The following is a 26,939-nucleotide window of genomic DNA, read 5'->3' as shown; positions in this document are numbered from 1 at the left end:
GGGGGGGGGGGGGGGGGGGAATCAAACTTTCTGACATCAAAGACTAGAACTAATGATATCAACATTTTATGAGCGGAGGGAAGGGCAGTGCCAGATAAGTAGAGGGATGAATATAATACTTCAGAAGTACTTGATCAGTGCTCCTGGTAAAGATTGGTTTGGGACAATCCTCATGATGTTTGGTGTTCAGAAGAAAGGGATTAGGATAGTTGTATTGATGCTTGGTGCCGCAAGGAAATGGATTAGGTTTTTAATACGAAAACATTTACTCTATTCAAATATCACCCAGATGAGTTTAAAAAAGAAACAAAAACATACGCGTATTGGTCTGTAATTGGGATTAAGGGATAAAGAACTCTGATCTTTTCTGCCAAATTGCATAAGACCTCTCTGGTTCATGTCTTGTATAATAAAACAGAAGTAAAAGGACAGAAAATGGGTACTTGATGCTGCAAACTCTTCTTACCATGCAGCAATTAACAGTCTGATATGGTCTCGTTATCATCAGTGTTTTACTTCCCCTCTCGTCCTGTCTATTTAGTTTATATATTTTTGAGGGTGGGGACAGTCTTTTCCTCAGTGAGTATTTCTACTTGGCAGCGTAAGGTATGTAATAATAATTAGTAAGAGTCCCCAGGGTAATTTGCTGGATTGTAGTTGTATAAAGTAATTACAGATGCAATTAAAACAGAGGACATTTTTGGCCTGTGAGCTCTAGTTTTGGCCTAAAATTGATTGCACCTTACATTGCAAATAATCCCATTAAGGCTGAATGTGTGTGAAATAAATTGTAATTCATCGTGAGTACGGAGGTGGAAATGGAGCCCGATTTTGAGCTGCCGAGTACAACCGGGTACAACTCCTGGGCAGATTGTGCAGAGCCAGTTCCATTTTTTTCTGGACAGAGTTAATTTATCTTGCCTTTGTGGTTTTTATTGCCATAATAAGTAAGTTGCTGTAGGGTGAGTGGTCACAAACAGATGTGCTCTGCAGACGATTCCTGACCAACTGAGTTCTCATGGCCCAAGGGTGTGTTTTCTTTGCTTCAGCCATGCTGTTTGTCTGCACTTTTTACCACCAATTCTTTATTCACTGAAATTTTAAGGCAGTAGCAGGAACATGGGTCTTTCCACTGATTAATAAAGCATCTAGAATTTCTTTAAAACAGCATCTGCAATTTTACTTTATAATGGTCAGCTTGAAGTTGTGTTCTATCTGCAAGAGAAGGTCTGGCTGTCCCTTCTATCTTCATGTGAAGCTTTTTATCTAAACACTTCTAGGTATGATGATATATTCCATTGGCAGTGTGGGTATGAATCTGAGGGTAAAGCCTCAGTACAGCCCCCCTGTCCTTTTCCATATGAACGCTGGTATTTTTCCAGAGGTGAGGAGTGCAGTGGGCTGGGAGATGGGTAATGAGATCAGATCCTCCAGGGGTGGTGACAGACATGGATGAAGGTGCGGAGTGTCATCTGTTCAGCATTCCAGTGCCAGTCCATGCCTCACCTCTGTGCAGAAAAGGGTTTTGGAGACTTGAGTCCCATTTTCAGAATTGCACAATTTGAATATCGGGAAAGCATAGTTAAACTGTGTCAAAACCAGACTGAACCACAGCAGCAGTTACTCTGGATCTTTACAGTCTTTCTGTGGAATATCAAGGTGGTTCCAGAGTTGCAATGTCAGTTCTTCTTCCCCAGACAAACACCATTCCCTCTCTCCTGTAGTTTATAGTTTTTAATCTCTTTCAGCCTTTTCTCGAGCCCTCCAGCAGCGTCTTGTCCTGAGATAGAGGAGAGGGGAGAAGGTAGCACAGTGGGTTGAAAAATTAGATCAGAGTCTGGGGGGAAAGATGACCAAATGTTTACTTGTTAATGAAGGCTGGCAGCTGAAAGCTCTGACACGTGGAATCACTTAGCAGTCGAAGCAAACAGAGATCCGACCAAACCCCGTCCTTCCTAATTAGTAGCACTAACTGTGCTCCACAGGTGAGGTATGTCTGCAGATGTGCTTTGCTAAATTTGGCAGATTACTTTCCAGAGGATAGTTCAACTTATTGGCAAAATACTTTACCTCCAAGGAATGAATGTTTTATTACTAGGTTTAGCATCTTTGGCTCATGTCCTGTTGTGTTGGGTTTTTTTAATTTCTGATTGAATCCAGCTAAATGATGGGATAAAAGCATGGTATATCTAAGCCGAGGTAGAAGCTGTGTTTATGAACCACACAGGATTTGTTTTGGTAACCCTATTTATGCTGTAGCTTTTAAACCAAACAAAATACATGATTTAAGCAAGTAACCTTAGCGCAAGCAGCAGAGTTCATTCGTGGCCGGTGTGAGGTAGATCAAAGCTTCCTTGTGTGTTGCTGTTTGTCTGGGAGCAGGGTTGAGGTCCTGTTGGTTCATCAGATGGTCCCAAGCACAGAAATAGTCGCTGCTGTTAGAAGTCCTGTGGCTCGTCTGTCTCTTTGTGGTGGGGTTAGTGGAGACAGGAGTTCTGGAAGGCTCGCAGGACTGTGCTGTGTCTTCCAACCTGCATCAGAATGGCTTTTCAAATAGTTCCGTGGCAGCTCTTCTTGCATTCCTGCTGCTCCACCTCTTTGTGTGACCCTTCTTTACACATAGTTGGGTTGTTGTTTGGTTTTTTTTGTCCACTTACTTGTATTTTGTCTCCACAGTGCTACTTTATGGTGTCCAGAGAGGCTGGAATGTGGGTGGTGAGAATGCTGGAGCAGGGAAAAAACAGTTGCAGTTGCAGTGAATTTACAGGATGACCTACAGAAGTTTCAGCCTTCATTGCCCTTGCCGTGGCTGTAAGGAGATGCTTTCTTCCCTCTGTGTCTGGAGGGAGTCTTTATGGCTAGAGAGGGGTGGCAGCGTGGCACAGGATCAGGAGCCTGAGCTCCATCCTGTCTGCTCCTGTGCATGGGAGCCTGGACTCTGCTTCCCCTGTTGGTGCTGGAGCTACATCCACTGCAGGGGCGGAATACGTGTGTTTGACATAGAGAAGCTTTTCAAATGAGATAGCACAGGACTGGATCACTGAAGGTTTTTTTTTTTTAAATACATAGGAAAAAGGTTAGTCCCATAAAGGTATACTTTAAAAAAATTATTTATTTCAAACAGTGCAGGGCCCCTACCTGCTCAGCAGTCCTTTTTGTTGTCATTCACTTGTGTTGAAACCAGCTGCAGATTTTCTGTACTTCCAGCGGGTCAGCTTGGGCTACAGGAGGGATATTGAGAAGGAATTGCCTCTGAAGTGCCTGGAGGGGATCTGCAGCTGCCCTCGCCTGTACTGGGTTGTTGGAGAAAAATAGCATCTCAATTCTGGTTTGTAACTTTTACTGTACTAAAGCTGATATAGGGATATCAGAGCCCAAGGTATCACTGTGTGTCATTGTTTTATAAATCATATCACATTTGAAAAATATTGGTGCTTCTGTGTGAACTGTGGCTGAGGGTTTTTTTCTTTTCTCTTTTTTTTGAAAAAAAAAAAGCTGGAAACTTGGGTTATAACTTTTCAAGGTGAAAGGTTGGGTGATGTAGTTAAAGTAAAGAAAGTGTGGGGTTCTGGGCACTTGCATAGATGGTCCCAGTGAAGCACTGAAGCACACGCAAAATCCTTTAGGAAATCAGATAGGACTAAGCGTATACTTAAGCGCATTGTTGGATCAATAACAGCAATATTGCTCACAAATTTGCATATTTTCTTCCCCCTTTCACCTTTCATGACTGTGATACCAGTCCATCTGTACTCAGTGAAACTTCTGATGGGAAAGGAGGGATGGAAAATGGCTTGTGTATGTGTGCAAGCTGTGCTTTTTTTCCATATTATCTGGAAAAGTACTCCTCTAGGTTTTTGTTTAATTAGTTCCTTGACTAAATACTTAACTTGTCAGACTCTGATGATTTTTTTAAGAAGATTCATTTTTGACCTAACCTTTTCTGCAACAGGGACAGCAGTATTTTTGCAATTTCTCATTGTATTTAATACAAAGAAGGCATGTGATGCTTAATTGAAAGAAGTTTGGATGTTTTTATATGGCCATCTGTGCCAGATTTTACTTTAATTACTTCATTCTGTAGTAATGCTAAATCTGCAAATTACAATTTGACTGCATGCTCTACCAAGCTATTTAGAAAACAAATACCAGAAGAAAAATCTGTTTTGCAATTTTTGTTGCACAATTATGTACACAGAATATGGGCACTCTGGCTGGTTCTGCCTCTTGACTTCAGCATCAAATGGATCTGAAAGACAAGCCTACACTTACTTGTATTTTTTAAGCTTGCTTCATCAATTCTGTACGCTGTTTTTCTTCTGAAATACTTGACATGCATTATTCAATGTGGAACAATTGCTGTTGATATCAGTATGACACATGAGAAACTTGTGGAGTAGATTCTGATAGTTATGGAGTTTAAGACTAGTCCCCTTAACACCAGTCATTTGGAGTTTAGATAACCCACCTTAATTATTTCCCAGAAAATTATGAGTATTCAGAAACGTACAATGTAATAAAGTGGCTTCAGAACAGAAGCAAATAAAATAACTATTGCAGAGATTTGACATCCCTTTAAAACGTCTGTCTGGGAGCCTACACCCAACAAGAAGCCATTACAGATGTCAGAAATGTTGGAGGATAACAAAACATTATGGGTAATGGCGTGCTCCTCTTGATTGTTTTCATTAACTACTTCCACTTCAAGAACATGTTTTATTGCAAAATTAATTCTTTGTGCCTTAGTTAAGCATATCAGTGGTGTGCCTGAACTTTCAGTTTTCCATTAGAAAAATAACTTTTTTTCTCCCAGCATTGCAATTTTTATGTTGGCACAAAATTGACTTTAGTGTGAATCACAAAATCTTATGGCTTCCTTACAGGTCATTAAGTTTTGAGTGAAAATAGTTCTGATTATGAGTGATGGAAGGTATTTCTTTCTTGCATCTGTTGTGGTAGAAATTGGATCAGATTTAGAAATGGCCAAAGCTCCAGCACCTTTCTAAAGGTGCTTTGGGTCGGTTCCGTTGCTTCGGGAATGCGCCAGGTGGCAGCTGGTGAGTCACTGGTGTGTACAGGTGTTGCCATGGTTACCAGTGGCAACAGTACCAGTGGGTTTAGCAGTGTAGTGGTCTCAGGACTGGAGAAGACATCTCAGGACCTTCGGTTTGAGCCCACTGCGTGTGAGGTTTGAGCCCACTGCGTGTGAGGTTTGAGCCCACTGCGTGTGAGGTTTGAGCCCGGCTTTGGCAGTGGCCGTTGGCTTCCCCAGAGCCACTGTTCTCAAGCAGGAGGAGATGGAGAACTGCAAAGAGGCAGCTGAGCCCCAAACTCAGACAACAGAACCTATAAAGTTGAAGGTAAGATGTGCTTCTGTTCCTCACTTTCAGTAAACAGAAGGCTTTAACACAGTGCACTTGGAAGTAGGTTTTGTACCTTCTTTTGTGTCCTTCTTCTTCTGTTTGGAAGAGGTCGAAATGCTCTCCAACGTAGCACTGTCTGCCTTGTTCAACTCCTTCAACAGAAAGGAAGGCTGCTTCCTTGCTGTCTCCAGAAGCCTTGTAAGAGAAAGGCAGCAAAGCGAGTACGATTGCAGGTGGGGATAGTTGGATTAGAAGTGAGGCAGCGCCGCTCTCTGCCTTGCCGCACGCTCGGTGTGCTCCATGGGGAAAACTGGCTGGCGCAGAACAGGTTTGTGTGTAAACCGGGCGCTTTGCAGAAAGTGTGTTCCTGTAGCGAGCAGCCACAGCCTGTGTGGGTGCTTTTCTTTTGACAGCTGAAATAAATATATGCGCCTGTGTGTATTTTTGACACAACTGTGTCAAGAAACCAAGAGATAGCAGCTTACAAACTACGATGCTAGTTTGGGCTTAATACTAGGATTTAGAGATACTAGGGTTTAGAGTAAACTCAGAATATTGCTCTCTGATCTTATAGATTGATTTAAGTCACATTGCCATGCTGCCTGTTTATTTGTCTCCCAGCACAATACCACCTAAGCATAATCTGTACATGAGTATGTACTTAGGGTAACCTTGGAAGAGGTTGTATTCTACAAATGAACATGGCAAACTCCCCAAAACCAAAATAGTTTCTCTTAGTGGTCCTGTGGCAGAGCTGTGGCAAAAAGCGTTTGCTTCTCCTCTGTTCCAACCCGTGCTGCATCCCTTGCCTTTCCTAGACTGTTTTTCCCCTTCTAATCTTTCAGAACAATATTTTCCTTGTTTTTTGGTTAAAATTTTCCTCTCTTTTCCTGAGAAACAAAAATTAGTAAGAGGTACAATGGCTAGAGGCTGGGATTTCTCAATTCTGAATTTTATCTTTTTTTTTTCTTCACTGACACAGATAGTGAAATCACTTAAGTCTTCTTCACACTGTTAATTACTTGCCAGTGGCTACTAACACTTTCTCTTGAGGCACTGGTGCGGTTCCATTGCAGGCTCTGACAGTTCCTTTCAGTCCCTGACTGACAACTTCAGTGTTGTTTCTGGAGGTGAGGCTGGTTTGGTTGGTTTTTTTTTTAGGTAATGGTATTAGTTCAGCTGTGCAAAATATTACTTGCCCAAAGTGAGTAATAGGTTTTGATGGGTAAGTAAAGTATCATCTGTAATCATCATAGCAAAGGACAGGCAAATGATTGTTGTGTCTGAACTGGTAAGTGTTCAAAGAAGTTCCTGAGACCAGATTAGTTGTGCTCTTCAAGAAATCATGAAATATTTTTTGCGGTTTCTGTTTAAATTGCAGTTCAATTCTCCACTAACGTCATGAGAGTGACTGGCAGATCTAATGCGCTGGGTGTTAGACACCGCTGCCAAATCTTGCAAGAAGCTGGGGATGCGCAGAGCTCCAAATGCCAGCTTGCTTTGAGTGCATATATATTACACTGAATGAAATGACCGGCTTTGCTGGGTTTCCCATTCAGTTTCGGGGAAGAAAGGTGATTTGTAAGTCGGTTATTCCCAGAACAGCACAGTATCAGATGGTTTTCTTGATGCCAGCTGCTTCTCAAATGGAATTTTGCCTCCTGGTACATGGAGGCTTAGCCAGAAGGGCTGCAAACTTCAGTGTTGTTACTTGATTTACAGTTTTGGGGTTTATTGCACCATTGTGTTTCTCACATTTACCCTCATATAAAGATGCTGAAATCCTCATGTCATTGGAAATAAACCTGGCAGCGTCTGAAATGGGATTTCTCTTGAAATGTTTCTCTTTGCATGAGGTCTGATGGCGTATAGAGAAGTACAGTGAACCCCTATCCACCCATTTAGCCTTCACACTTTTATTTGTTTGTATGAAAGTGCACTTTTTTTTTTTTTTCTTCTCTGAACTAAGGCAAGATGGATGCAAAAAGCCAAAGCTGCTTTTCTACAGCAATGATGAAGCAGTTTCCCAAGGCTGTGGTTCAGTGGCAGAAACGAGATCAAAACTGGAGTATTTCTGACCTCCTCTGCCTCTGGATCCCCCATCTAAAGATAAAGCACAGAGGTCTGGGTGGTAGCATATTAATTAGGAACCATTATCTCTGCCAGCATGGTAGTCATTTATCATTTCATAAATCTGAATCTTCGACTTGGGACTGAATGACTCATCTTAGTTTTGCTATATCTTCTTTTGTGTTAATGTTTCTGAGACTGAAAATGTTAAAGATGAAAAGCAACCACAAATAGGGACAAATGAGGAACATTCGTGCCCAACTATGGCTCTTCAAAATGTTTCAAGTTAGTTTCTGCTGCCTTTTTAATTGCACAGTTTGCTTCCTTTTATTGAGCTATCTTGATTTTACTGTAGATTTTACTGATAGGGAGCATGATAAGAAAAATAATTTCTTTATTATATTTTTCTAGGAGTTTTACTGGATTTATAAAGTTGAGAAATGAAAAAGGCCCATTATTGTATCAGGTCTTCTCTGATTAGTACAACATTATTTTCTACACTATGATTTTGACAGTTTTCCTGGCCCAATTTTAAATAAATTCTACAACTTAGTTACTTCTGTCCAAGTATCTTCCAACCCTTTCTCCCAGAGGGAGCTCTGTAAATAGTCTTGCTGTTTGACCTTCTTTATTTTTAAAGCCTGAATGCAAAGAATAACATCTAAAAAGCTGTGGGTTTGCCCTTGCTGAAACTGGCATCAAAACATTGGCTACAAACAGGTGTTTATAGATGTATAAGGCTACATCAAATATTAATGTATGGCGAGCCTTTGGCTACAGTTGTTCAGAACCACCTACATAGGTTTATTTAGTGCAGTTCACAAATCTCCATACAGCCGTGGCACATGGGGCTGATGCAGGTCTTTTCTGCATACATATCCAAGGGCATCAGCTGTGGATCCTCTGCACCTGCAGTTCAGTTAAAACCGTTGGAAGCTCAACTTGCTTCTGCAGCTTGGCTGCTGCTCCACTTGGCTCCCATTTTCACCCTCCTGACTCGTTCTGACTAGTCTAATGCCTCTAATCTTCACAATTATGCATGATTGTAAGTAGCTGGAATTTTATATTTGGGGGGAAAAAAGAGGAACTCCTCCTACGGGGATCAGATTGTGGCACCCAAAGATATTTGGTATTGCAGTTTACAAATGCCTGTCCCGTTTTTGACCCAGTTAAGATAATCATAAATTGCTGTGAGGCTTGAGTTAGAGCTGCAGGAAAGCTCATGCATCATATATTATCCTATGTCAGATCTGTGGTTTGGCCTTTGGCTGAATTAAACTTACACTTTCAACCTGTAGGTAGAAGGCCTAGCAAAGGCTTCAGAGCAGGAGTGGAGTTTGCCTGCCCTAATTTAAGCACTCAGCAGTTAAAAACCTGCTGCAGTCCTGTATCTTAAGGCACTTTCCAGTGCTCAAGGAGAGAAACAATCTGCCAGAGGCAGATCAAGCACATGGTCCTTGGGTGATGCATGCTCTGTCTCTGAGTTAAGAGCTCAGAGTGACCTTGCTCAACTCAAGCATTCAAATATCAGAGCGAAGACCCCCACCGTGGGCAGTTAAACCTGTCAGTTGGTCTGTGCTTTTTCAAACTTAACATCAGTGGTTTTGCTCACGCTGCAAAAATTAGTAGACCTGACAGTTCAAGGGAAGGTTGTGAATCTTTTTTTCCTTCTTTTTTTTAAGCAAGCGGTTATGTTCATAGATTGAAAATATTCAGGTTATGTTTAAAGGGCAGGAATGTACAGTTAATTTATGGTCAGTGTTTGGTTAATGTCTACCGCAAAAATAGTTGAGTAATTGGATATGGGGAGCCCATATAGCAGTATGGCTTTTAGTCAAGTCTTCTAATGGAGCCCATTAGTTTATTTGCTGGGATGCGAAAGCAATACGTGGAGCTTAAGCATTTTAAGAGCTTTATAGTGTTTCTAGTGTAGAGCCTTGACATTACAGCAGTGTAGAGGGTCCTGGCAACAGCCCATAGATGCTGCTGCTCCCCCCCCAAGCTGTACAGACTTGTCACGTGTATGTACTAGATGAGTTTGTGCACGCACCTGTGTTTTTGTGTGTCTGTAATTTTAAATCCTGGTACTCCTAATATCTGGACCAAAGCTCCTGCTTAATCCAGAGACCCCAGGATCTTGTAATTGGTAAAAACGCTGTACAAATCAAGTAAGTGTTAAAACTTACTGGTTTATCTTTTTCTCCTCAAAACGCAAGTTTGACATTTTCCCCCATCTTTTGAAACTAATACTGCTCTGAAAACCCTTCACAAAATGTGTTGGGCCTGTTTACTCTTGTGCCTCTTTTTTTTGTTTTCACACCCTAATTTTCTTTCTTAAAATTAAATAAAGACCCTAAAGACTAAGCAGAAAGATGGAGCAGAACACCTCGAAGAGAATCATCAGCATCTCGACAGTAGACAGTGATCTACTGAATGCCGTAGACTGGGAAGACAGCATTGGTACCCTGCCTGGTATCAACATAAAAGTAAGAAACCAAGGAACATGATACATGAGTGGCTACCATGCCTTTGGCAGCACAGAGTACTTCAGTAGTTTGGAAATAAAAGTTGCGCAGATAAAATGTTCTGTTTTAAACAACTGGGTTGGCATTACCAAGGAAGTGGTGAAATTTCAGTAATGTTTCTGAAAGCCTGGTGATATTCTCTCTCCCCTTCTAATTTCTTGCTCAATTGATTTCTAAAGGCAGGAAGTATTTTAAGTAATTGTTTTCTGCTAATAAAAGTTATGGGCCTGATCTTCCTAATTCTCAGTAATGTCCATACAACATACTTAGGCAAGAAATCCCGTTAATTTCAGCACAGCATGAGAGAGACATTTTCTCTGAAAGACAAATTTTCTCAATTTGTGGGGTTGAGTCTTTAGATTCTTTTCACATCAGTGGTTGTTTTTTGCAACTTTTGACAGCTGTCTCTATCTTCTGTATTCATGATGGAGACAAATACAGCTCTCGTGTAAATCAGAACCAATACCTGATGGTCACAAACATGGTGTTCTGTGTTTGATGAGGGAGGAGGGTGAGTGTGTGTTGACTGTCTCCCAGATTGCCTTCAACTGTTAGTTCAGTTCAGTTGCACTTCTGGTGGCTGAAAATGAATACATAAAATTGTCCTAAAGGCTGCAAGTTCTGAATCTCAGGGGGAGGTAGGCTCATTTTCAAGTGAAATAAATTGGTGTTGAAGGGACTTGAGAGCTCTGAAAAATCAGGTTGTTGGTATCACATCAGGCATTCAGGATTAGGACCCCCACCTTCTCAAGTGTTGACAGACTTCACCTTCCTCTCCTTCTCCTTCCTGTGTGCAGAAGTCTTCTACACGGTCTGCTAGACCTCACTTAGGCTATGAGGAAAAGTCTTCTGCCATCAGGTGTTGAGAGAATGTGGGTGAACTTGCATGCTTGGAGTATTCGAGATCAGTGGCTTACACTCCCCCAAAACTGACATGGAATTGAGGCCACTGACTTTCTAGGAGGTCCTTTGGATGATTATTTTGCAGTGGCCTAACTTTTGCCCTGTATTTAATCAAAGTCATTATACCTCTGCTTCTTAAAAGAGCTTAACAGTCTATTGCCGCAGGTTTTCTCTTCAACAGCAGTTAACATTCCTTTGCAGAAACAGCTTTGCTTTTATTGATTCATTGTAATGGTAGAGAATCAACAAAGCACCACAGTATCTATTGGACTGAAAGACACTAGATAATATTGTATTGTTTCATATTAGATGATCAAGAATCAGAGCACTGAGGATCACGGTTAGTGAGTCTGGTAAAAATGTTAGCTGGAACATGATCACTAGCTGCACAGGAAGCCACTTCATTCTTAAGATGCCAAACACTTCTTTTTTTCCTGCAGAAATGCCAAACACTTTTTTTTTTTTTTTATTTTTATTTTGCCGTTTAATCTTTTTTCCCCCTCTTCCTGCTATATTCCAGTTCTTGCATGCACCATTAAATATATTTTTCTTTAATCCCCTTCAAAAAATTCTCAGGAAGGACAGATTATTTCTGGAGGGTTTGTGTGGATTTCATATTAGCAAACATGCTACATTGAACTCCTTAGTGTAAAGGAAGGTGCAGTCCTGATAGTAACACAGTTATGCATTTTCAGAACACGGGAATGAGGGATATTGCCTTGAAGAGTCTCAGGATTAAACTGGAGGTTTCCTCCAGGGATCAGACATCCCTCAGCATCAGATCAGAGACTGCTAATAAAGATGCTTATTGTTTTTCTAATGCAGACTTACGTTTTCTGGGGTGTGGGCTGATCTTCACCAGTTCATGTGGCTGCAGGTACACCGTCAAATTACTACAGGAGGAAAGAACAGTCTGCTGTCTTCACTGGTTTGGGCTGAATCAGAACTGTTAATTTGTATGCAGGAGTGCCACTACCCCAGAGACTAATCTGCTAATACAAAATGACATTGGCACCCTTCCCCATCTCCAGCTGCGAGCTCTGCTTCATGCGAGCTCTGCTGCTTAATGGCACATAGAGCTCTGGAGACGCTCCTTCCACTGACCTTCTGCTCACGATGCTGAGCTGTCCTTATCAGCCATGGCAAGGAACCCCTGCGATCTGCACTGTCGTGCTGCTGCTCTTCTGGAGTTCGAGGAAAGTGATAGGTTTCTTCTCTAAACTGGATGGTCTCCTGCAGGAAGGTTACTCCACTTAGAATTACCACTTCCTTGAAATTAATTGTTTCTCTTTGTGCTGAAATAAAAGTGATGCTCTGTCTCTTCAGGGCTTCAGAGGAAGAAATGAGCTTTTTAGAAGCAAGTCCAGCACCTCTGAAGCTTTAAGAAATACAGGCTTCAGATTAAAAAGAGGGAAGAGGGGGAAGAACATTTGGGCTAAGGCTTTGATAGGGTGCTGGAGCTGGGATCCTGAGCTCAGGAAGCATGCAGGAGCAGAGGAAGAACAGTGCTTCTCAATGCAGCGAGGAGCCCTGCTGCAGAGTGAAGCAAATGCTTTTAAACTGGGTTTAGCAGGCTTAGAGTGAAGAGTGGATGGCTAAGAAAAGATCTCAGACTAATAAAGTGCTATGAATAAAAGCTTTGGAGCAGAACTTGCAAATCCACCCACCTTTGACTTGCCTCTTTCATTCTGGAATTCAGTAGCTCTGTATTGCAGACAGTAAAGAAGATCAAGGAGTGAATCTTTAGAACTATTTGTTCATCAGAAAGGTGACTTTTTTTTTTTTTTGGTGCTCAGTTGCCTTTGCAGATCGGAACTAATAAAAAATGCACATTGGCACTGTTCGACACACACTAATAATTTTATTGGGACCAATGAAATGTTGCTTCATAGCCTAAGAACTTTTTTAAACTTAAAGGATGAGAGTCTCTGAAGTCTGCCATGTATCACTCCCTTTCCATAGCTACCCCATGGTGCAAGCGCTTTGATGTGTGTTTAGAAGGGTTTTCTTACTCTGCATCTGAATTTACTCTTGGCATGTAGTAGGACAGTCGGTGTGTGTGCAGGGTTGGTAGGGAGCAGAGGATGAGTGTGCTAGCAGAGCCTCCATGGGAGGGTCACCTACCCCAGCAGCTGAGGGTGGGTTTCGTAAGGGTCAAAACCTGCGGGAACTGGGACTCAGAGTGGGGACACTGTGACTCCTGGCCATGCTGGTACATGTCACCTTCCTACCTGCACTGCCTGTGGGTGGCTTCCGTTAGGTGTATTTCTAAGTTGTTCAGAAACGGTTGGTTTGGGCTTTAGACTGTTTCTGGGTCAGGGCCCCCCTGTGGCTTTCGCTGACAGGTGATACTGTGCAAGGAGGAGCTTATCAATTGAAGACAGGTTACTTATTTCTATGTCTGCTGTTCTTCAACAGTATTGCCTCTGCCTGTCCCCACATTCCTCTGCTCCTCTGGGAAGTTCATTTCCCACCAGACTGTCAAGTGTCATTGGAGAAGAGTTGAGAACCACTTGGCCTCTTACAGATCCAGATGTTGCTTCATTTGTGCAGACCCTGCTGCCGCTGTGCTCTGAGGTCTTTAAAGGCCAGCCAGCCCCAGCTGGGGGCTGTAATGGACAAGTTCTCTGCTGGAATGTGATCTTCCTGTCAACAGCTGGGTGATTCCTGCTTACATTGAGATTTTAGGGAAGTTGCTGTATGTCATAATTGTAATAAATGTAATTGTCCTTTTTTTGGTGAATTTGAACAGTCAGAGCAGAGTTTTGGGTTGAGCTGCTTTTCTGAGGGTATTTATTCAGATGTCTTCATCAGAGGTTAAGGGCTTATAAGGGGAGCACATCCAAAGCAGGTAGAATTAACATTGTTTTCCTTCACTGACAACAAAATGCATCGCTGGGGTTTTTGGGGGTCTGTTGGTGGCATTTTGAGGAAGAGTCGTGTTAGGTGTTTCTCTCTTTTATTGTTACTTCTTTTTAATGCTTTTTAATGTACATTCAGCTGTTTCTTTTTGTCCGATACCTAGTTGCTCCTCAGGGAATCCTATTCCTTCCTGTTTCCCTTCCTAGTCCTTTTACTACTGCTTATTTGCTTGCTTTCTTCTCTTACTTGCAGATCTGTTTAAATGAGTTTGGACGGCTAGAAGTCATTAATATCAGCAAAACAGAAGCCACAAAAGATCCTTCAGCCTCAGCAGTAAATGCCACCCCAACCAGCTCTACTCCTGCTGCTGAAAACGCTTCTGCTGCCTCTAGCACCAGCTTGGAAGGTGAGCTTTTTGCTGTGGAAGAGAATATACAGTTTCTGAAAAAGCTTCTAGAAGCAGGTCTAACTGAAATGTGTGTTTCAGTAGCGTGGTACTCCCTGGTGCAGCGTGTGGAGTGAGTCACTGCCTTATTTCGAATATTTTAGGAGTATTTAGAGTGAGCGTAATTACCGCATAGTCATAACAGTACCTGGCACACGCATTGTGCTCGCCTGTATGGAAGGTAAGTGTGGTTATATAAACAATCTGGGCTAGATTTGTCGATGCAGTCAAACATCCCTCTCACGCTGAGTTTTAACTTACATCCAGGGATCAGTTTAAGTGGTGATTCAGGGAAGTTGGAGCCCCTTCTTCCCAGGGTAGTGGCTCAGCAATGGCATCAATCATCCTTAAAACCGGTGATTCTCTTGACATGACAACAATTAAGCCTGCGTCTGTATTAAACCAAACTGCCTGTTTTGGGGCTTTGAGACCAGAATGGTCTGGTCATAAATACCTTATTAAATACTCTCAGCCTTTGAAACAGGGTGGTTCTGCCCACTGGGCAGCGCCTCAGCTCCGTGCTAACTCAAACCATGCTTGGCGATGGCTTAGGATGGTGCTAGGTGTCCTAGGTCAGAAGTGCCCGGGGCTGTGCTGAAGACACATGCGGTTGAGTTGCAGGACCTGGCACTGTTTGATTTACTCATACAGCTGTCCCTTAGCTGACTGCTCCCAGGGGTGACAGGAGTTTTCCAGCATTATTCCTTTCGCTGGTTGCACACATTACACAGTGTGGAGTGTGAACGGATGGCACAGTGCTGTGCTAACCTGGGATTCCTGGCTCAGGATGTATCCCCCCCAGTAGTGTTAGTTATTTTTGCAAGAACATCCTTGAGAATCTCCTCTAACCTGGCTCATGCAATATTAGCCATAAGTTTTGAGGTTTCCAAGGCTACTGTGATTGAAAATGGGGAAAAACTGAGTTTTAAGAGGTTAATACAAGCATGTTACTGGACGTGCACATCAACATAATGGACAAGAAATATCTCCATTCTTTGCAGACCTGTTCTTACTCTGTTTATCCAGAAACCAGTAGCTCAAAACAGAATATTTATATGATAACCTCTGAGCTCTTTCATTCCAGACCACTCAGTTAAGCTGGCCAGCCTCACATTGGTAAATCGCTAGTTTCCTGTGATTAAATTACTCACTGTTTCAGTAGAGCTCACTTGCAGGTGTGCCTGTCTTCCAGCGAGTACTAATGGAGGCCAGTGCTAGGGAGTGAGTGCCGATTAAGAGCTCTCATCCCACGAGTACCATTAGCCATCCAGCATAAGGCCATGCTCTTGGTTAAACGTGACAGCATGTGGTTGTGGTGTAGGGAGCCCTTGATAGGTTTGCCTGACGCCTTGTACCAGAACCTTCTTCTAAGTTGGTGGCAGGAGTCTTGAGAATTAGCTCGGGACACACAGGCACCACAGGACAGCAGCTGGAACCTGTTCAGTGTCTCTTTGTCTTCAACATCACCAGTAAATTTTGGTGCAGTAATCAAAAAAGATGTTAACTCTTTGTATAAGGTCTGTGTTAGCAATGCTGGATCCCTAGTCAAGGCAGAGCTACATTGCTGAAGTCGTACATCCCTGTGGAGGGAATTTCTCTTTAGAGGAGAGAATGATCTTGTCTTGTTACCTGTCTGGACAAGTGTCTGCCAGTTGGCTTTCCCCAGGATTTCGATGGAACTATTTCTGGTTTTGCGTAGGAAGGCTTTGTACCTGTCTTCCCTGCTGGCTTTTCTCATCTTGGATTTCATTGTAAGCTCTACAGATTCACTTAACACTTACAGGCATTTGCTTACGCTCCTGCTGATCGTGGGTCATTCTCCTCATCTGCTCAAGCTGAGGAGATGTCAATCCATCAGGCAAAGAACCAGCTCTTATATGGACACCTCAGCACTAGGAATTTTTCATACCCTTTTAGTCCAAGCGTATTCCATAGATCAGCGTGACTTCTAATTGAGCAGAGCTCTTCAAGCTCTTGTGGTTCTTGCAAGTTTTCCCTGTTTTGTCTTTTTCCTGCCTGGAATCATTGGTCCCCAATGGCACAGGGAGAGGCTTTAAGTTGTGATACAAGCAGGCATGCGTGCACTCTGTGCGTAGGCAGTCTGCCTGCCCAGCTCCAGCCAGGACCATCTGACATCCACATTGGACTACAGGGAGCAATCAAATATAAATGAAAAATGTCAGTCGTCTTAGCAGAATGAGTACAAGTACTGGTAAGGAGACTATGAAAATGGCTTTAAACAAAAAGCAAAGTGACTCATATATCAGCGTTCTGGATTGTGTGGTGTGTTTTTTCTTTTTTTCTTTTTAAGTGTTTAATGATGCATTCAAAAATGGATTGATCAAACCAGTGCACACAAATGGTGCCACTAAATGGAGAATAGGAAGGATGTACGGGAGCCCCCGTGCACAGCTTGCACATCAGGTTACTTGAGCAAAGTATGCACCAGGGTAGTGCAGATGCCTGATAATGGGTATCACTGTAGTTGTGTTTTGTTAAAATATTAAGCATAAATTAGTCTGCATAAAGAAGAATTGAAATCATAGGAGACAGTAAGCATAAATTATATATTGGAGTTATTCCTTACATTTTCATGCTTTCATTCAGATGAAAGATTGATACATATCCCTTGCTAGAACAGAAATAATTGTTTCTGTTCTCCCATCAATAATATGCTATTTTTAGAGGCTGCCTATGAAGGATTTTCATATGTACAAAGTATATATAAAGACAGAGGTTTTAAACTTCACCAACTGTATTAAAAGTATCCAAACAAGATGGACTTGTTTGACATTTCTCTTTCAAGTTAAAGGTTTACTAGAAATAAAGAAATATTAAAAGATTTGTAACTGTGTCCTGGTTATAGCCTTCAGATTATATCCTCCTTTATCACTTTTACAGGGGACAGGGTTTCTCCGAAATTAAAATAGTACAGATAAAAGGGGCTTTTCTTTAATGAGGTGGTACACTCTCTGTGTGCCAGCACACAGATAATAACTTCTTCCATCACAATGGGATACTGAGGGTCACTTAATGAAAATTTGTAAAGGACTTTGACAGAACTAATTGCATGAAAGGTGTTTTAACATTTTAATTTAATAGTTGTCTTTTTCTTTGCTTCTGCAGTGCCTGAAGACGCGCCCTGCCCCAGTTTCCAAACCTGTGAGCCAATGGACAGCTTTGAGAATGGGAAGTTTGGTACCCAAACAGGCTCAGAGCACAGGGACAGGTAAAGAAACCCCAGATTTTTCCTGTTCTGTCTTTAAAAACATTTAAAGAGAACACTGTGTTAAAGTATTGCTGTGAGTAGAATGAAAACCTCAGAGCAAGTGTTACTGTGGCATGGCTGAGGCAGAGCCCCCTGCGCATCTCTGCTGGTGACCTTCCTGTTACTCTTGAGGCTCCCGTGCCCCACGCAGGAAAGCTCCTTGCTAGAGCTCTGTCCTCATTTATCTTTGCAGCCTGCAGAAATGCTGGTTGTGTGCTTGGTGCCTCAGTTCCCTCTCCCACAGATAAGGATGATGTCATGAAACTTCCTGTTATGTTGTAAAAAGGCAGAATTAAAAACCCTCTCAAGCTGCTCTGGTGGTGACAGTTGTGCTGGTACTTTGGAGTGCTTTTAAAAGATATATATCTGGCAAGTCCTGCAGACACAGTTCAGTTCTAGGTTCTCAGCCCAGGCGTCTTCATTCTTCTGAAGAGGTACAGAGACACTGGGAATACTGCAGGATTATTGTTGCACTTTTAATTTGATTTTCTTTTCAATTTTGGATGTTTAATGATACTAGAGACTTTACAGACAATTGCAGAAACAGGGGAAATAGTAAAAATTTTAATACCAGCAGTGGCTGTCAGGTGAATGAGGCTGACAAACGTGTGAAACGTCTCAGAAGGAAGAGAAGACTGCTTCTGGAGTCTGAGGATGACGAGGAAAATGCAGATGACGATGAGGTAAATGGGGCTGCATCTATTTTCTTTCCAGAGAACTGTAAAAAGCAGGGACAATTCTGTGTCTAAGATTTCACTGTGCAATGCAAACTGAGCTGAGGGAGGTTGTTCTGTACCCATGGGAATGGTCTGGGTCTTATCCTGATTTACATCAGTACTGAGAATATCTGTTCTGAAGTCTGAGAAGTCATAAGGGTGAATAGCTCATGTCGAAGCCAAAGTCAAGATTTCAGACTGTAACTTTATAGGTGTAGTTACAGCCCTGTGCACCAAGTCTATTTCACAGTAATAAAAACACATGCCTGCAAAAATACTTTATCTAACTACAGTCAAGTGCTATTATGTGATATTGAAGATTAGTGTCAAACCGCAGATTGCTTTTTATTAGGTACTTGCATGTACACTCAGTACACTGCTGGAAATCTGTGTTAATGGTGGATGAATAGAAGTACCTCAGTCCTGACCTGATCTTTTCTTAACTTTCATTAAGCATCTTCCTCCCTTTAGGGGCCCTCCTTTTGCAAGCCTGCACTCTGCTACCATGTGCACAGCGTCTCAGGCCTGAACCATTTTATTTATATTCACGCATTGCACATGTTTTGTAATGCAGAGACGCTGGGTAGGTGTTGGTTGGTAATGCAAGCTGAAAATTCTGATGTCACGAACAGTTTAACTCCTCTTGTGGCTCAGCTTCTCTCTGTGAGGTGTATAAGATGTTTTAAAGTACGTATGTTTTCAGACGTACTTGCATTCTGTCTCTTCCTCCTTCTCCTCCTTGTTGTTTGAAACTGCCCCCCTGTCTCTTCTGGGGCAAGTTTGGCAGGCAGCTTTGCATTTCAGATTTTGCCCTTTTTGGTTTGCTTTGAGAAATGACAACCCTGGGTGAATTAAACATGAGTTTGAAAACCACACAGAAGAAATGTGAACGGCAAGCTGGCTCAGATTGTGACACAGGGAGACCACGTTTTCTGGGGTGTTCATCTATGACAGTAGTTACTTGAAGCTTCAGCTTCCTTCAGGGCTTCAGAAATGACTTTTTTCCTGTATCCATTCACTGGCATAGATGGACATAAGAACCTCTGAAAGGAAAAGGAAAATGGAGCCTTACAGTAAGGCTGCTTACGTGAGCAGTACATCCTGCGTTGCAGAAAGCAAATCCTGTGTATTGTAATGGAGATTTTGGGCCCTTGGTAGCTATATTTAAATGAACTTTAGTAGCATATATTAAATAATTTGTAAAGCACTTTGGGATACTGCAGGATCAAAGTTATATATGTAACATACCCTACTAATGTTCTTGCAGGGTTATTCAAAAGGAAATAATGCTAGCTAATAGTCCTGTTAGTTACATGTTACATCCTTATTGTACCTGCATTGTAAGATGATCAAAGAGAGAGGAAAAAACAATATCACTAAACTTTTTTTTAACATATCTGTGTCTAGGAGAAGAATAAATCAAATAATATGAAAAGCCGCAGAAACAGTAAGCCAATAAAACAAGGTGAGCTAAGCTCATAGTCTTTTTTCTTTAATGTTTATAGATTTTTTTTTTACTAGCTATTATATAATGAGTAATAGTAAGCAGAAGAGGAAAGGACAGTAGAGCTCATTTCACATTCAGAATAGCTTATTAGGTACATAACCCTCTTACCACAGTCAGTCTTCTGAAACGTATTAGCAAGAATATACAAGATTTTCCTGCATGATGGGCACAGTGTAGAGGATCTGGAAGGAGACAGCCAGATCCAAAGCTCACTGAAGACAGTAAGAATCTTTTTTCCATTGACTTTGGAGAGCTTCATAGCCACAAACTACAAGTGCTAAATAGAAAATAAGTTGTAAACAACATGTGATTGATTATAGACTGCGAGTTAAATTTATTATATACCTTAAAGGAGTTAGCATATGTAAGCTGGGGGGAGATTTTTAATATGCATTTTAAGACATAATTTTCTGTGTGTATGACTGTGGTCCTACTAGAATGAATCCAAGTTGTTTTCATCATCTGTGTACTGGCAGCTGCCTCTCTAGTAGATGCACTGTGGTATTAGCAGGTTATAAATACATTTGTGTACATATATAAAAAAAAAATCTTGTGAACTGAACAAAAATTCACTTGTTTTTCCTTTGGCTTAGGTTTATTTCAGCTGCAATTATATGCCTTTTTTGTGCTGTCTTTTTGTTTATATCTAACCCCTTATTCCTCTGTGAAATATCAGGAGAAGGAATTATTTTCCACAATTTTAAATTATTATATCTTGTCCAAACTTTACAGTGGCAGCTTTCCATGGGCAGCTTGCCAGCAATCCAGGTGCCACAATTCATTTGACCTATGATATAATAATTTTTTTTTTAATGAGAAATGAGCACGTTTTTCCTATTGCTGGAATTTATACCTTTCCTCAAAAGTTGGGTAACACTGCCTCCTTTGGGGTACAACAGCAAAGCAGCATTGGTGTGTATGTGGGAGGAGAGAGAGAACAGAGGGCAGAGAGGGAGGCATTTGAGAGAAATGCTCATTTTTCTCTTTATTTTTGATTGCTTAGTTGTTCCTAGAAAGAAGAAGATATGGAACTGGTTTTCCTACTTAGAAGAGGAACGGATGCCAGCTGCTCCCTTAAAACTGTTCAGAGAGGTTGGCGGTTTTTTCAACTCTCTTCCTATGTTTTTCTCAGGCAATATTACAGAATTACTAACTCAGTGGAGGTAGGATTGGAGACTACCCTCAAGCCAGCAGTTACATTTATGGGTTGTTTTGGTGCAAGCAGGCAGTAAAACCCCCACATGTTTGTTTCCAGCCCTGAAGCACTGTGGAAACAAGTGTCTGTCCTGTGAGTCTCATCCTAAACCAGGGTGTAAAAAATGCTGGTTGAATCTCACTCACAAATAAACAATGAGTGTTTTGATCTGCTTTGGGTAGCTCTGGATAAACAGACTGTTAGGCAATCTCCAAGTAGCATCGGAGAGGGACAGCTTAATGTCTTTAATATGTTCTGTGCTTCATCTCTGGTTGTACAACAGCCTTCCTCTTTAGAAAACTGCAAGTCGTTGAGCTCTGGGAATGTTGTAGACTGTTTCAGTGAGAAGTGACTGTTAGAAGGGAGGCTGGAAGTTGTGTTCATTCATGGTCTGGTGCACTGAAGGTGGGAGAGGATGAGTTTAGCCGTGGGGCAGCTGCTTCTGCACTCCAGTGCACCAGCCCACATTAAAAGTTCAGCTCCCAGTGAGCTCTTCAAAGCCAGGGGCTGTTGGCACCTTACAGAGTGAGATGAGAAGGAAGGTCAAGTAACTGCAGTGGATGCAATAAGCCATTTGCAAGTCCAGTTCAAATTTCTTTTAAGACTTTACTATACTTTAGATGTTTAATTTGGATTAAGACTGCAAAGAAATGAAAACCACAAACGTTTTCTGGAATACCTGTGTGAATGGGCTCCAGATCAAACATGCCTTGTCTCTTTTTCCATTTGAAGATGAGAGGTTACCTTTTGGGAAAGTCTGGACTGCTGACCTTATACTGACAGCCACAATAATTTTAGTTTTCCTGGCTCTTTGTTTCTGCCAGCCCTCCTACACTGGGCTGTGAAGGGGATTCTTTTGTGTTTGAATAGAGCTCATTTCTGCATCTGCTGAAAGATTTGTTTTGTGGCTAATTGCAGCAGGCTCCTTGGTTCAGTGTTTTTGAGAGATTAATTAGAATAACAAGTAAATCTGAAATAGGGTGATCATGCCGTTATTGATCTCTGTACCTGTGCCTGTCTGTTAAAGTAGCAGTCATTTAGTGATAGAATTTTCTTCTCTGAGTTGAAAGTTTGAAGCTTTAGTTATATCTGATGACTGCTCTGCAGAGGATTTTGTCTTTAGGAATTAAAAACAAATGTCTCCTTCTTCCCCTCCTTACAGTATCAGTCATTCCCACAAGGCCGAAATGGATTTAAAGTTGGAATGAAATTGGAAGGTCTGGATCCTGATCACCCTGCTCGATTTTGTGTTCTCACAGTGTCTGAGGTAGTTGCTTTTCCTGTCTTTGATTCCGAAAGTCCTATGTACGTTGAGAATTTTTTTCAATAAAAAATCAAAACACAATAGTAGTACTTTAATTAATTAATGGCTAGGAGGAGTTCGAGGTGACACTGAAGGAATAGTGTTATGTGGTTAAGGATCTGTACCTCACAAAGTAAACCTACTAATCGTATCCAATGGATAAATATTAAAAAGAACAGTGCAATGATGCCTTAAGTCTTAGTCTGTATAAGCAAGTTGAAACGCATTTATGCTTCTTCACTTCTGTGGAATCTGTATTGATCTGCTACAGACATAAATGTTCTCGGTCTGTATTTATACTGCAGATATTGCCACACAGGAATATGCACGTGAGTATGGAATAGGAGGTCAGGGAAGTTACGGTGACCAATTTTATTTTCAACTGTTTGAAGTGAGGAAAGAGGAGCATGGAAACTGGGAGACATAAGTGACGAAAAATAATACTAGACTTTTGAGAAATAAATGAGATCTTATATTCACTTTCATCTATACACTGAAATAGAGAAAGAGTGTTGGATTATTGTCTTTCTTTAACTTCTTTATGACCCTTTATGATAATCAGAGCTCCTCTGCTTATAGGTACAAGGGTACAGAATGAGATTACACTTTGATGGTTATCCAGACTGCTATGACTTCTGGGTTAATGCTGATTCCTCAGACATCCATCCTGTTGGCTGGTGTGAAAAAACAAGTCATAAGCTGCTCCCTCCTAAAGGTATGGAAAAAAATAGAACGGTGTACAAGAAACTATAAATTCTACTAAGAACTAGTTGTCCTGGCTCTGCATGTTTCATTTTTAGTGTGATTTCATTGTGGAACTCAATCCGAGTGGCTTAAAGGGAAGAGGCGTAACTAAGATAATGAATCACAAAAGAACAAAACATCTTCCTTTTGATATTCCTAAGGATTGGCGTTGTTAGTCAAATTAGAAACTCTTTATTGAATGAGTGTATAAAGCAGGGAGTCTCTTTGGGGTTCAGAACTTGCTTCTTTCCTGCATTCAATTTCCTAGAAACATTTGAAGGTTGAGATTAATGATTGGACATTATACTGAAAAAGAGAGAGATGTTTTAGCTGAAATGCATAACCCCTGAAGATTGTAGAAGGGCAGTTATCATGCAAAGTTCATATTCTTCCCAGGTAATTTCCATTTCTGAAAAACCAATCTGAGTGTAACAGGGCTGTGTAAAACAATCTTTTTATCTCTCTTTCTAGGTTTCAAGGAGGAAGAATTTAATTGGACTTTCTATTTGAAGAATTGCAAAGCTCAAGCAGCTCCAAAAAGCCTTTTTAAGACCCTCAGCACTGTAAGTGGTGATATTGAATACAAGATGTTCCAAATAGGTCTGATGCTAAGTGAGTTTTGACCAGAATATTTACGTGGTTTTAATATGCTCATGTCAGAAGTACAACCATGGTACATTCAGATGCAAGCTATTTCCTGCTGTGATTTATTTTTAAGATGGGAGACTGGTACAATTTTTCTTCCTTCCCCCCAGTCACTGGCTTTCCAGAGAGAGAATTTGTATTTCCTTTCCTCCTTAATACTGGAAGAAAAGATTTACTCTACCATTTATTAAATATATTACAACGGTCTGTTTTGCTGTGTCCCTACAGTCGAGATATTTGTGTCACTTTCCTCTAATTTAATCATTTCCAAAATAATTTCTGGTTTCCAGCAGCATACTCATGTGTGCCATGGGATTCATTATGAGGCTGTGAATCTTGAGCATTTTTCATCCTTCATGCACTGTTGCTTTCTCTGGTTGTTAGCCTCAGTTCCTGTGTAACATTCACTCCCATTTTGTGTCACTCACATGACACAAGGTCCATGCTCTGGTGGATTTGATGCTGTAGATGGACAGAGTGTTGACCTCAGTAGGATCGGGGCCCCAATGTGGAGCTCTGCTCTGCCTCCGAGTCACCTATTTGCCTTGAAGACTCTCTAACTTTTCCACTTAATAAGACAGGACCTGCAATGTTCACAGGCTTGTCCTCAGCCAATAGTCATCGCTGCAGGGTGTGTGCATCTTGGCCTTTGAATCTGTAGTGTTGTGTACCTGGAGATCCTGTTATTCAAGCTATATCAGCTTTTTTTTAGAAATAGTAACAATCATTGCCAGACCTCATAGAAATCTTGTCTGTAGACCTCATGCTAATAACTAATAGTGTGTTTTGGTCCTTGGGTTTTGGGGGTTACAACCTGCAACAAATGAGTTTGTAAAGTTAATTTAAATGGCCTGACCTAGAACGTGGCTGATTTCCCTTTCCTGATGTCCTTTTCCTCAGCCCATGACACCTTCTGGTTTTCGTCTGGGAATGAAGCTAGAGGCAGTGGATAAGAAGAATCCGACACTGATGTGTGTTGCAACTATCACAGACATGGTGGATAACCGCCTGCTAATTCATTTTGATAACTGGGATGAAAGTTATGACTACTGGTAAAGTGATTCCATTTCTAATGTATATCTGCAAGTAGTCTGTGGTTTATTTCACTCTTCCACTAAAGATAATATCTAATATTTTAGATGTAGTCACTAAAGTTGGGATCTTAAATCAGTTTTCAAGCATCTGAATAATTACTTTGGGTTTTTAGAAAGTGCCAGTTTCCCAGTAACTTCCCCTGCTTGGCTCAGTGCAAAACCAGTGGCGTGAGCCTGTGAAACATTGGAGGTAAGAAGTGTTTGAGGTAATGCAGCTGGCTGACTTGGGCCAGGTCAGGGAATGCTCATGTTACCCGCTCCTCTGGCAGAGCTGAAGGAGGAGTAAGCTCTGCTAGTGACACCTCTGGAATTAGTAACATCCTCTCCTCCAGGACTAGTAGTGGGTGTTGGCATGTCTCTCTGCAAACTTGCATTTGGAAGCAGGCAGTACTGAAGTCAGTAAAAATCTTTTCCATTTGCTTCAGGAGACTTTGGCTAAGGCCCTTTGAAAATAAAAATGATTGCCAACATTTAGGCTTTTAAGTCCTGACCTGCATTGCAGTTGTTCTGCATCTGAGAATCTTGATCCTGTGCCCTCATGCTGGGGCCACATGGAATATTAGTCAGGGAAACGTTTTCCCGCTTTGGTCCGTGTTTTCCAACCTACATGAATGGAGCAACTTTCTTTGAATTTGTCTGTGAAAGCAACATGAGGCACATGCTTATCAAAATAGCACTGATTTGATCAGCATTCTGTGTTCTCTTCCCCAACTCCCTTTGTTTTTTTTCTCAGAATAGGCACCTGTTTGGTGGCAAGTTGCTCTTTTCTTGCAGTTTCGTAACACTGGTGTTTCCCTTTGTAGGACTTTAGATCTCATTCCTTTACCATTTTAGTCCATGAAACTTTGTTTTCATGCCATATTTTTCTTTGAAATTTGAAAATTTTAATGGGAAACACAAGCAAACAAAGCTGCAAAGTCGAGCTTGGCTGAAAACACACAGGTTTTTTTCCTAGATCTGAAAGACTACTTTGGACCCTTCCTCAGAGCAGATGTGACAAAAAGGGCTGTCTGAGTTTGGTCCATCGCCTCCTTCAGGGACTCAGAACACCTAAACATGCAGTGAAATTGGGGACTAGGCAAACTACCACTAGATTTCAGCTAGAATGAATGGATAACGTGCAGTTCTTGGCAAAGACCTTAAAAATAATTTCCCCTTCTTCCATACTAATGGTGTTTCAGTTAGGGACGAGGATTTGGTTTTTGTTTCTTTGCTTCCTTTGCATTTTCACTTGGATGATCTATGTCCAGACTGAACTGTGGTTGGGGCAGTCCATGGGGGGAGGGCTTTTTGTTGTGGGGTTTTTTTTGAAGCACCAGACATTCTTCTCTCTGTTTCCCTATCTTTGGAGCAGCTTGAACGCCTTGAAAACTTGGCGTTATAAATTCTAGCGAGGTAATGCTTGTCTTTTACACCATGATCACACCCACTGAAAGCATCTGCTAACCCAGTAAAGGCATATCAGACATCATTTGAAATTCTGTTTTTCTTTTTGCTTTAAAATTGACTGGTGCCAACTTTCCCTCTTTGATTCAGGTGTGAAGCTAGCAGCCCGTATATTCGTCCTGTTGGCTACTGCCAAGAAACTGGAACCCCACTGACAATACCACCTGGTATGTTGAAAGTTAGATTTATTTCCTGCCTCAGTCAAAAGCCCGTCAAGCTTTATCTTCCACATAATTATGTATTTGCAAGTTACAGGTTCCATTCAGTTTTCTTTACTGACTGAATTATTATTCGTATTTTTTGCCACTGCATTTTATTTTGTTTCATAGCTCTTTCAAAAAATTGAATGAGGTTTGGTAATCTGTAATTGAATTTGATTTCAGAAGGGAAGGAACTTTGAAGTATTTCCAGCGTTTCCTTTAAGGTGAGCTGGAAGAAAGAGGGATCAGTATCATGACTTCATAGATAAGATGGAATTTCTGGGAACGAAGGAGTAATTGAAGCCACATCTCTTTCTGCTGCACTGGAATTCAGTAAATGAAGAGAATGTTGGCAAATTAAAAAGGACAGAATGTACAGGAAAATCAATGGTGTTTTCAGGCCTTGGAAGTACTCATTCACCTTAAAAATAACAAATATAAAAAAACTATGTCTGCTGTTTGCTAGATTGACAGCCGTGGAGCAAGAATTTCTGTAATTATCTCATACCAAGTTTAGTAAAGTGTGTGGCACTGTGAGATCCCTCTGCATTGGATCCCTCTGTGTCTTCGCTGCAGATGCAGGAGGAGTTGTAAACACTTACTCTTCAGCAACACCACATCAGTTCCTGCTCCTGGAACATGCAACAAGGCTG

General features: G+C 41.4%; 1 protein-coding gene across 3 annotated transcripts in view; it reads left to right on the top strand.

Moving 5' to 3' along the window:
- Positions 1-13,980: 13,980 nt before the first annotated feature.
- LOC113488357 (lethal(3)malignant brain tumor-like protein 3) overlaps positions 13,981-26,939 on the top strand; it is a 36,538-nt gene continuing 23,579 nt past the window's right edge. The window contains exons 1-10 of one of the 3 annotated variants that reach the window (XM_026863454.1): positions 14,041-14,129; positions 17,295-17,397; positions 18,014-18,119; positions 19,560-19,617; positions 20,663-20,751; positions 22,017-22,121; positions 22,737-22,872; positions 23,373-23,464; positions 24,447-24,598; positions 26,177-26,253. In XM_026863454.1, the coding sequence (XP_026719255.1) occupies positions 17,339-17,397; positions 18,014-18,119; positions 19,560-19,617; positions 20,663-20,751; positions 22,017-22,121; positions 22,737-22,872; positions 23,373-23,464; positions 24,447-24,598; positions 26,177-26,253 (874 nt within the window). In that variant the 5' untranslated portion in view covers positions 14,041-14,129; positions 17,295-17,338. Of the gene's footprint in view, positions 14,130-17,294; positions 17,398-18,013; positions 18,120-19,559; positions 19,618-20,662; positions 20,752-22,016; positions 22,122-22,736; positions 22,873-23,372; positions 23,465-24,446; positions 24,599-26,176; positions 26,254-26,939 lie in introns of those variants that run through there. The other 2 variants (XM_026863455.1, XM_026863456.1) reach the window with 2 other exon arrangements.

This window comes from Athene cunicularia, assembly GCF_003259725.1.
Source record: "Athene cunicularia isolate RWA chromosome 23 unlocalized genomic scaffold, athCun1 chr23_part2, whole genome shotgun sequence".
Lineage (NCBI taxonomy): Eukaryota > Metazoa > Chordata > Aves > Strigiformes > Strigidae > Athene > Athene cunicularia.
Note: the sequence above shows the minus strand (reverse complement) of the source record. Positions and strands in the feature narration are given on the sequence as shown.